General features: G+C 57.9%; 1 protein-coding gene across 3 annotated transcripts in view; it reads right to left on the bottom strand.

The window, feature by feature from the left end:
* SETDB1 (SET domain bifurcated histone lysine methyltransferase 1) overlaps positions 1-9,890 on the bottom strand; it is a 13,244-nt gene extending 3,354 nt beyond the window's left edge. Inside the window, exons 1-15 of one of the 3 annotated variants that reach the window (XM_027909847.1) lie at positions 9,655-9,890; positions 9,256-9,419; positions 8,856-8,905; positions 8,646-8,745; positions 8,141-8,308; positions 7,656-7,857; positions 6,864-6,937; positions 6,410-6,600; positions 5,876-6,053; positions 5,294-5,420; positions 2,950-3,108; positions 2,091-2,684; positions 1,640-1,756; positions 1,170-1,339; positions 167-504 (exon numbers count right to left, since the gene is read on the bottom strand). In XM_027909847.1, coding sequence (XP_027765648.1) covers positions 167-504; positions 1,170-1,339; positions 1,640-1,756; positions 2,091-2,684; positions 2,950-3,108; positions 5,294-5,420; positions 5,876-6,053; positions 6,410-6,600; positions 6,864-6,937; positions 7,656-7,857; positions 8,141-8,308; positions 8,646-8,745; positions 8,856-8,905; positions 9,256-9,419; positions 9,655-9,860 — 2,838 coding nt within the window. In that variant the 5' untranslated portion in view covers positions 9,861-9,890. Of the gene's footprint in view, positions 1-166; positions 505-1,169; positions 1,340-1,639; positions 1,757-2,090; positions 2,685-2,949; positions 3,109-4,083; positions 4,878-5,293; positions 5,421-5,875; positions 6,054-6,409; positions 6,601-6,863; positions 6,938-7,655; positions 7,858-8,140; positions 8,309-8,645; positions 8,746-8,855; positions 8,906-9,255; positions 9,420-9,654 lie in introns of those variants that run through there. The other 2 variants (XM_027909848.1, XM_027909849.1) reach the window with 2 other exon arrangements.
* Between the last annotated feature and the right edge of the window lie 144 nt (positions 9,891-10,034).

The raw sequence follows: 10,034 nt of genomic DNA, 5'->3' as shown, positions 1-10,034 counted from the left end.
CCCCGCGGAAGGACGAGCTGCTGTCGCCGTCCTGGAAGCCCTCAGCCACGCTGTTGGAGCTCAGCCACGAGGCCACCTTGTTCTTGGAGGTCTCCTCCAGCACGGGCAGCTTGCAGGAGGCCGCCAGGGCCTCGTCGTGGCCGAGGGGGCGGGCGAGCCCCGAGTCCTTGGAGGCGGTTTCCGACGGGCCGCTGTCCCTCTGGCCGCGCGTCTGCCGGCGCGTGGCGTAGCTGCGCAGCACCGAGCTGGCGTGGAAGTTCTCGTCCTTGCCGAAGTTGTCGTCGGAACTGTCCTCGTTGGACTCCTCGGGCTCCTCCGTGCCCGTGTTCTCGTCGTCGTCGTCGTCCTTCAGGTCCACGCCGCTGTTGTCCGAGGAGCACTTGGCGTCGCTCTCGTAGCCCTCCTTGAAGTTCTCCACGCTCTCGATGTGGTCCAGGTTGGCGAAGTACTCGTCGCCCATCTCCAGCCCCTCTTTGTCGGCGAAGTCGTCCGTCAGGATCTTCCCTAAGGGGGATAGGAAAGCAAGGGTGAGTTCCCCTGGGATGGCATTCCCTGTGAGTTCATCTTATCCTCTCCAAGGCTCACTGAGGAAACAGGAATGAGGCCGCCTCGCTGCAAAGCTGGGCTGGGAAAGGACAGTGTATCCCTGACACCCGACAGGACAAAAGCCTGAGGCATGTGGTTCACCTAAACCCAAGGTTTTCATCCCAGAAATCTCGACAGAGCAGCTCCAGCTGGAAGGGCTGGAGGGGCCACAGAACCAGGGCAGCAGCAGCTCCGGCCATGCCCGTGGGCGGCTTCATTTCAGAGCCAACGCCACCCCTGCGCAACTTCTGCATTTCAGGGGCTCTGCCGGGAGGAGGAAGCAGGGCTGGGCTGGGGTTGGGTCACCCCAGGGACAGCTCAGGGGCCCAGCATGTCTTGTGACGCCAGCACTGCCACCCCGAGGGCTCTGCAGTGTCTTGTGCCAGTGCTGGGCAAGTTCACCTGCTCAGCTTTCACCTTCCTGCCCCTGAGCCTCCTTTTCTCCAGGCTGAGCCCCCCCAGCTCCCTCAGGAGTTCTCCAGACCCTTCTCCTGCTGCTCCAGCGCCTTCCCCAGCTCTGCTCCCATCTCTGACCACACCCTTTTCCAGAGGAAGAGGTTCCCACGTGCCAGGTGAGTTCCCACCTGCGTAGATGCAGACGAAGGAGCCCTTGGCGATGTCGTCGAGGCAGCGAATGCCCCAACCTTTGTTCTGGGTCTTGAAGAGCTGCAGCCGGACCTGGAGGCCGTGCTGGACCAGGCGGTTGGTGCACATGTTCACGTTGCACTTGCACCTCTTGTTGCACTCGTAAACGCTGGAAGGAAGGAGAAGGGTGACAACCCCCAGGGGAAAGGAACATCCCAAAGACTGGCGAGGTTGGCAGCAGGTCATGCACAGAGGGCCCAGAGGAGCAATCTGGTCTAGTGGAAGGTGTCCCTGCCCGTGGTTTCAATGATCTTTAAGGTCCCCTCCAACCCAAACCACTCCCTGATTGGCACAAGAACCAAGACCAGGGGCAGGTTGTCCCATCTGCACTGATCTCTGGGATAAAGTCCCTCTCTGATGGCGTCTGGGGTTGGCACCTGGGTGGGCAGGAGGTCCCAGCTCTGCTCACCCCGTGGGGAGACATTCCTCCAGCCGCTTGTACTGGTAGCCCGAGTTGGGGTTGATCTGCCCCCCGGGGGTGCAGCCGCTCGCCTGGATCGTCAGCTGCTGACAGGCACACTTGGACCTGCAGGGACACACGGCAGAAACCACGTTACAGCTCCTACATCACTTCTGGAGACAGGGAAAGAAATCCCATCTTTAGGCAGACATGAGCACGCAGGGCTTGACCTGGAATCAAACCAAGACAAGCTGTGGATTCCTCGTCCTGGGAAGTGTCCTTGGGGTTTGGAGCAACCTGGGGTACTGGAAAGTGTCCCTGCCCATGGCAGGGGGGTGGGACTGGATGATCTTTAACGTCCCTTCCGACCCAAACCATTCCACAAAACCTGAGCTGCACGGATTTAAACCCCAGAGGTGCTCCCAGGCAGGTCCCCCCACAGCCACGAGCAGCCACCTACTTGTCCCTGCAGCCGTCCTTGCAGTCGCAGCCCACGAGGAACTCCCAGCTGGTGTTGATGAAGACCCCCTTGCCGGGGATCCTCTCCTTGCTGTAGGCCACCTGCGGGGGCGGCGTGCTGTCGATCTCGTTGACGCAGGACAGCGGCACGTCCTCCCTGCCGTTGGTGATGTCGGCGATGTAGTAGTAGGGCTTGTAGGGCTGGAACTTGCGGTCCACCAGCACGTAGGGGTCGAGGCAGAACATCTCCAGGAACAGGAAGTCACAGTCGGTCTCGAAGAGGTAGCGCTCGATCTCGTGCATGGAGCGCAGGCACAGCCCGCAGGGCGTCTTGTAGAGCACGTGGAAGCCCATCTTGCGGTTGACGCGGCGCCGCGCCGTCATGCGGCGGAAGTCGTAGAGCAGCGGGATGAGCAGCGGGTTGCGGCTGCGGTACTGGTCGCTGCGGATGGGCCGCACGCGGGACAGGCAGGCGTAGCTGCACACGTGGGGCAGGTAGAAGAGCTTCTCCAGGGGGGCCCGGTACGACGGCTCGTTGGGGACGCGGTCCAGCATCCCGTGGAAGGCCTGCAGGGGGCCGGCGCCGCCGGGGACGCTGCGCGGGGAATTCACAGAATCGTAAGAATCAGGCAATTACAGAACCGCAGAGTCGGCCTGGGTGGAGTCCCCGTCCCTGCAAGTGTGGACGTGGGGATGTGGGAGAGTGGTGGCCTTGGCAGCGCTGGACTCAGGAGGCTTTTCTGATCTGTGTGATTCCACCCCAGCAGAGCCCACCAGCACACAGGAGCCCCCAACATCCCAAACACCCGGGAGCGCTCATGGGTGAGTCCCCCCACCCCACCCCACCCAGCCCCCCTCACCGGTGCTGTGGGGCCGCGCTGGCCCTTCCCGGAGCCGGAGCGTCGCCGAGGACGGGGGAGGAAGGGGACGAGTGCCCAGAGCCCACCGAGCCAGGACGGAAGGAAGTGCTTTTCTTGGCCACCTGCTTCCTGGACTGGGCCAACTGGCTGTCAGAGCACCTGCAGGAGGCAAGGAGGAGGAGATTTGGAGGATGGAGAAACAACCAAAGCAACACCCCCCACTCCACAGAATTGAGAAGTCCAGGAGAATCCCAGCAGGTGGGTTTTTTCCCCACTAAGTGTGAAAATCAGCCCATTCCTGACTATTTCTGCCCCAGCAATCCCACAGCCACCCCCATTTCCAGCACTCAGCAACAGTTAACAGTAACTTGTGACTGGCAAGAGTAACAAGGATGCCCAAGGTCTTCATCCCAGGCAGCTGGACAAACCAGGCCATGAAGAAACCCCTGGAATAGCAGAAACCAGAGTTTCCAGTGGCTCAACTAGTCGAGAATGGGAGGAACTAATCCAGAGGACTCTTTTGGCAAGACTAAGGAACAATCAATCCATAGTTGTGCAAGGCAATGTAGTAACATCCCTGATGAAAGAGCTACAAGGAGCTCCCAAAAAACAGGTTTTCAGTCAATTCCAGCAGGTTTTAAATCCATTCCAGAAGGTTTTCAACCCATTTACACCAATTACACAGAAACCCACCCCAAACCAGCCACTGAAATGGAAGAACACTGCAGTTATCAGGGAAAAAGGCAGGAGACAGGGAAAGCAGGAGGGTTTCTGCTAAGAGCTGCCTGAAAGCAAAGTGTTCAAACACATCTCAAAGAGCGAGAGGAGAAATCGGCTGAGAAGAGTCAGAACTGGCCTGACAGTGCCAAGAAGGACCTGAAAGTGAGGCCAGAGGGAGAAGAGACCCCAGCCTTCCTCAGAGGAAACAAAACACCAGAGTGGAGAGACCATTCTTGGTTTTAATTATCTAAAATCCAAGGATCCCTGGGCACAGGGGCACTGCCCACACCAGCTGGGCCATAGCACTTTGGGAAGCAGCTGCAGTGTCTGCCTGGATGGACACCAGATCCTAGAGCCAAACCCTGCGTGGGGAGGGGGAAAGAACTCCGTACAAGCGCTGCAAGGAGCAAGCAGGGAAGGACTGGGCCACAGTGGGGCCGCAGGTCCAGCTCAGTCGCGTTCCTGTGGTGACAGTGCCCGCGGTCCTGACGCCCTCCCAGCCCGAAACGTCCCAGTTCAGGCACAGCCCAGCCCTTCCCCACACACCGGGGGGTTGGGACCTCCTCCAGCATCCAGCCCCTCTTCTGGGTTATGGAAAAGGTGAGGAACAACATCCTTGTGGCTTCAATCCCCAAATCCTGGTCAGAGCGGCACAGGGGGGGGCGTTTCCAGGGGTGAATTGGGTCGTGCTGCGCTGCTTGGAGAGGGACCCCCACGAGACCCCTCCCAGCCGGAGTCTGAGCTGCTGCTACCCCTGCAGAGCCCTGGGGGAGTAAAGGTTGACTTCCTGCACAGGCTCCTCACAGCTGGGACACCTCCTGCCCCCCTGGTGGCCCAGGAGCAGGGCACAGTCACAGCAGAAGACGTGCTGGCACGGGGCCAGGCGGCCGCAGATCCGGATGAGAAATCCACAGCGGGGACAGCACCGACCCGGGAGAGCAGCTAAAGAGTCCCCTAAAGAGTCCCCGAGCACATTCCCGGGCTCCCCGGTGTCCTCCAACACGCTCCCTTCATCACCAAGCCGAGCTCCTCCTCCATCCAGGCCTCCTCCAGCCCGCGGCTCCGGGAACGGCCCCCTTGGGCCCCTGGCAGCGGCTTGGCCGTGGTTTGCTCCGTGCCCACCGGGACCCACCACTGATCCCGAACTCCCTGGGAAGCCAGCGAGGTCAGTCCAGGTGCAGGGACACGAGGCAGCCGGGGGCCAGCGCCTGCATCGTGACACGAGGGAGCAATTCAGGTTGGGGCAACACCAGGGGCAAAGGCCCCCTTTGGAAAGACAAGTGCAAAGCTTCAGCCCTGAGGAGGAATATCTGGCTCGGGGAGGGGGGGGTTGGCTCCCACCCCCAGCTGTTCATCCTGCAGCCTTAGCCGAGAGTTTTCCCCCAAAATCACGGCATAAACCAAGCCTAGCCTCGGAGGGAACCTGCACCTGAGGACTCCTCTGCACAGAGGAGGCGATGCCTGAGCGAGCTGAGCGCTGGAAGGGGAAAGCAAAGGAGGTGGAAGCGCTGGAGAGGGAAAGCAAAGGAGGTGGAAGCGCTGAAGAGGGAAAGCAAAGGAGGTGGAAGCGCTGGAGAGGGAAAGTAAAGGAGGTGGAAGTGCTGGAAGTGGCCCCAGTACTTACTCCATCTCTGCAGGCTGAGGGGACACAGGGTAAGCAGCAGGGAGCTGCTCCAGGGGCTTGTACTGGGGACCAGTTCCCGCTAAATCCTGGGTGTACTGGACCACAGGGCCTTTGCTCCTCACAGCACCTGGGGGGGAAGGTGAGAGACCAACCAGTCAGCGGGGAGAATCTCCAGAGTTACCCCAGGATGGCTGTACCGGCCCCAAAATACCGACTTGGTGCCTGCAAGGAATCAAAACCGAGGGATTTGGGATTAACTGGGCCACGGCCAAGCTCTGGGGCACAGCAACTGCCCCCCAAAATTCTGGTCACTTCCCCCAAATGCAGTTTGGTTTTGGGTGTAATTCCAGGAGAAAAATTCCACCGGAAATGTGCCAGGAGGACAAAGCACTGGAAACCCGAGATCTACAGGAGTTCTGCTACAAAATTCCACTGGAAACCTGATATCTCACGTGCCAGGAGGTAAAAATCCCCAGAAAGCTGAAACCTCCAGAGTTCTGCTAAAAAACCCACCAAACCCAACCCACCCCACCCCCCCAGTTAAATGCCAGGATAGGAACGAAAGCAGAAGGTGCCACCAACCAACGTTGGGACGAGTCCTGGTTTGTCCACTTTGCTTCTTCTCCTGGGTGGAGGCTGTGGAGGTTTTCATGCTGAACATGGGCTCGAGGCGCGTGGAGCCGCGGTAGATCCACTCACACCGCTTATCCTCCCGCAGGAAGGGGAAGGACGTGCTCACAGTCCCCATGGGGAGAGGCTCCTGGGGGGAGAACACAGAGAGCACAGGGAGGTAAGAGTGAGCCTTGACAAACAGCACCACGGGGGGGGTTTTAGGCTGGAATCCCCGACTGGGTGTCAGGGGAAATTCCCCCAGGGAAAGGGTGTTCAGGCCCTGGCACGGGTTGCCCAGAGTGGAGTCCCCCATCCCTGGAAAAGTCCAAAACCCCTGTGGGTGTGGCACTTGGGGACATGGTTCGGGAGGGGCCTGGCACTCCAAGATCTCAGAGGTTCTTCCAACCTTAATGATTCCATGATCAGTAACAAAAACACAGCTGAGCCAGCCCCCCAAGCTCAAATTTAATCCAACTGTCCTAAAAGAAGAAGGGAAATTCCTACCAGGAAAAGGATTTTGACCAGACTTCCATCCACTTCTTCCACCCTGGATTTCCACCACGTCCCTTCCCACTCGGTTTTGATGAGCTGCCCGTTCTTCAGCAGCACCATGGGCCGGTTGGGGTAGGCAGTGATGTACTCCTCGATGAAATCCCGACAGGAAACATCCTCAATGTCTTCCCAGCTTTTTTCCACTGTAAGGAAAGAGATGGATGAGAGAAAGGGAAGAGGATGAAAGACAGAGAGAAGCTTTAACTGTTTTCTTTTAGGAGATCCCTGGTGGATTTTTACACGTGGTCAATCGAGGGGGTGGAATTTTGGTGGTGGGGCACGTCCTGAACCCAGCCTGGCCATGACCCAGGATTGCAGACGCCTCCAGGCACAGCACCGGAGGGGACACACCCTCTGCCCCCTGGGTTTTGAGCCCAAGCCTCCCCAGGTGGGATGGGACACTCACGTGGCCGGCAGACCGGGTACAGCTCCCACTCCTTCACGTACGACGCGTAACCATCGTCGAAGAAGATCAGGAACCTGGAAAACAGGCAGGAATCAGGAGGGGAGCTGAGCAGAAAACAGCTCCACATCACAGGAGAGAAGGGGAGAACCTCTCCTGTTCCTCCTGGGGGAGGGCAGGGCGAGGAGCCTGAACTCTGGGTACGGCACCCCGAGGGGCAGGTGAGGCAGCAGCACCACAGCCAGGAGCGAATCTGCAGCGTGAGCCGTAAATGCAGCTCGTTTCCCGTTACTAAACATGCATCAGGTGCAGCTCAACACAGTTCATGGCAGACCCTGAGTCCTTAAACCCTTCAACAGCCTCTTCAGGGAAACCGCAAGCCGCGATTTGACCAGCCCGGAGCAGCCCTGCCCCTTATTCCCAAAAAAAGCTGCTCCAAACCTGCTCCTTCCCCTCCCAAAGTGCTTTGACAGCACTGCTGGCACTAAACCCTGCCAGGGCTCCCGTTTCCTCCCACTGTTTCACACCTCAGGCAGCCCAGACTCCTCATCTGGGTGATAATTTGAATAAATTAGCAGATCTAATTCCTGACTCAGGGCCACGAGCAAGAGAGTTGGAAGCTCCACCCTGAGGTTTCAGAGATAACATGAAAGAAACTCTCAGAACTCCTTCCTGGGGAGGGCAAAATTCAGCACCCCAAGGATACCCAAATAAGCTTTTTTTTTGCCTCAAAAACAAAACAAAAAACCCCCCACCCAGAGCTGGGGGTCCATGACCCTGGGAAATAAGGAATACCTGTCTTTATTCTTGACGTTGGGGGTCTCAGCCACGATGCCAGCGTAGAGCCACATCTGATTGCCATCCTTGTACCTCGCCACCACCCTGCTGCCCACGTGGTGCCTCTCAGGACACGGGTGGTAGTCGTAGGCAATGTGGTTGCCCGAGAGCAAACTCTTGCCCTTGTTGTCGAATTTCACTTTGTATTTCTTGCCAGCACCTGGGGAGGCGTTTGGAGACAAGAACAAGATAAATGAAAGCGAAAGCAAACAGAGGCCGAGTGGTTTCCTACCAGAAACACGACACCCTGGGTCGCTCTGAGCCTGTTCGCTCACAGCTAACTCAGAGTTCATTTAAAATCTGTCCAGAATTGATTTGGAGGGTGGAACAGTAAGGTGTGTTGCTCCCACTGTCCCCTGCAGGTTTGGCACCAGGTGCTCTGGCACCTTCTAATGCACGGCTCCCACCCGAAGCCCAGGGGAAGCCTCGTGGCCAGCACCTACCAACTGTCTGGATGGCAATCAAGGTCCCTTTGTGCCACGTCTTGGTTCTTTTCTTGCCCAGAATCCTCATGCCCACCTTGAGATCCCCGTCAGTGTTGAGGTCGTCCCCGGGGGCCGCAGGGACAGCGGGCTGGGCAGTGCCAGGACATTCCGGGGGAGGCTGTGCCCCTGCCAGGGAACAACAATCAGTTATGGATCACTCAGAGCTCCCTTTCCTGCTGGAATTACAGCTGGAACCACATCCCTCGGAGCTGCAGCAGCGGGAATTCCTGCTTTGCTTCCCCTCAGGCAGCCCAACTGCCCCCGTTCTACCGCACGGAAAGGACTTAAACAGGAGTTTGGAATCAGTATACTCTAAATTAAAGGAAAACGGGAATCTGGAGTCAATAAATCCTGATGAAGCTCCCCAGCAAACAAACTGCATCGTTGTTTGCCTTTTTTGGGAAGCAAAGGCCCAGGGCCAGGGCACACAAAGGGGCCTGATGGCCCCTGGAAGGTCCCACACCTTTTTGTGCTTCCTGGGAGCTCGTTTTCTTGTTCACAGCATCCATGAATTTCGCAACATCCCGGGCAGATCTCCTCATGGCAGCCATTGCCTCCCGCAGCTGGAAGGGAAAAAAGACAGGAAAGTTAAGAGAGAAACTCTTTTTTTGTTTTGCACCAAACACTGTGTCCCGGGAAAACCCCCACTTGAAGACTCATCTGTAGTCAGGACCTTCTCACTCACCAGACTCTGATCTTTGGAGATTCTGGAGCTGCTGGTGCCTGTGAGTGGAGAAGAAAAAGTGGTTTAAGACATTTTTTGGGGAGGAAAAAAAAAAAAAAATCCATCCTGATTAAACCACAGGAAAATGAGGGGACAGGGAAAAGCATCCACCCCAAATCCCTGTCAGGGAATCCACTCAAACAAGGCTTTTCCTCATTCATGTTTTTTAATGGGAGGCAGTGCTGGATGGGGACAACAGTCAGGGAGATTGGGAAAGGGTGAGATTCCAGTTTGGGATTCCAGGGATCGGGGAACATTAACAGGACTGTGGCAGATGCTCCTCATGAGCAAAGAGCAGTCCCTTATCCTGCTCCCTCTGCTGTCCTGGGCACACTGGGATTTACTGAACTGTGCTTCCAGCCCGAGTCCACGCTCATGACGTCGTCATCCTCGTCCGGGATCTCGATCACCTCCGTGGCCGCCGGGGCCTCGTCCTCCGAGCTGCTCTCCCGGTACTGGAGGCCCATCATGGAGTACAACTCCTTGGCCAGCGTCTCGCACTTGTCGATGGCTCTGCAGGAGAGGGAGGGCAGCTGGCTGCACACCCTGGAACACCCCAGGGATGACCAGGAACGGGCAGCTCCCAATTACACCTGAGGGAAGTGTCCACACCAAGGATTTAAAGCTTTGGGGGGTGGCTGTCACTGTCCCTCATTAACCACGTGCAAACTAGGCGACTTCAACCTGCTCTAAAGGGAACGGGAACACCTCCCTCCTCAGAATTCCGGCCAATTCCAGGTCCACTCACCTCGTGGCATCGTCAATGAGCAGGTCAACGTGAGCCGCCTCCTCCTCCTTGATCCTCACGCACTTCTCCAGCTCCTCCAGCTGCCGCTTTCGCTGCCTCACCCACTCGGAGTTCTCCACCTCCTTGTCGATGATCTCCTGCAGCTCCTCCAGGGAGATTCCCAGCTCCTCCACCACCTCCAGCTCTTCGATGTCCATGGAATCCATCTCTGCTGCCCCTCGGAGCAGAGCAGAGCAGGTGAGGGAGGGCAGGCACACCTTCCTCCTGTCCCGGTGTCCCCCAACAGCTGCCCCTGTCCCCCCACAGTCCCTCCCGACCCCACCTGCCCTCCCCATCCCCTCAAAGCCCCCCTCACTCTCCTCATGAGTCCCCGATCCACT

Source organism: Empidonax traillii, unplaced genomic scaffold (genome assembly GCF_003031625.1).
Source record: "Empidonax traillii isolate 1590-97213 ecotype Southwest subspecies unplaced genomic scaffold, ASM303162v1 scaffold2473:size46837, whole genome shotgun sequence".
NCBI lineage: Eukaryota > Metazoa > Chordata > Aves > Passeriformes > Tyrannidae > Empidonax > Empidonax traillii.
This window is presented reverse-complemented; position numbering and strand designations above follow the sequence as displayed.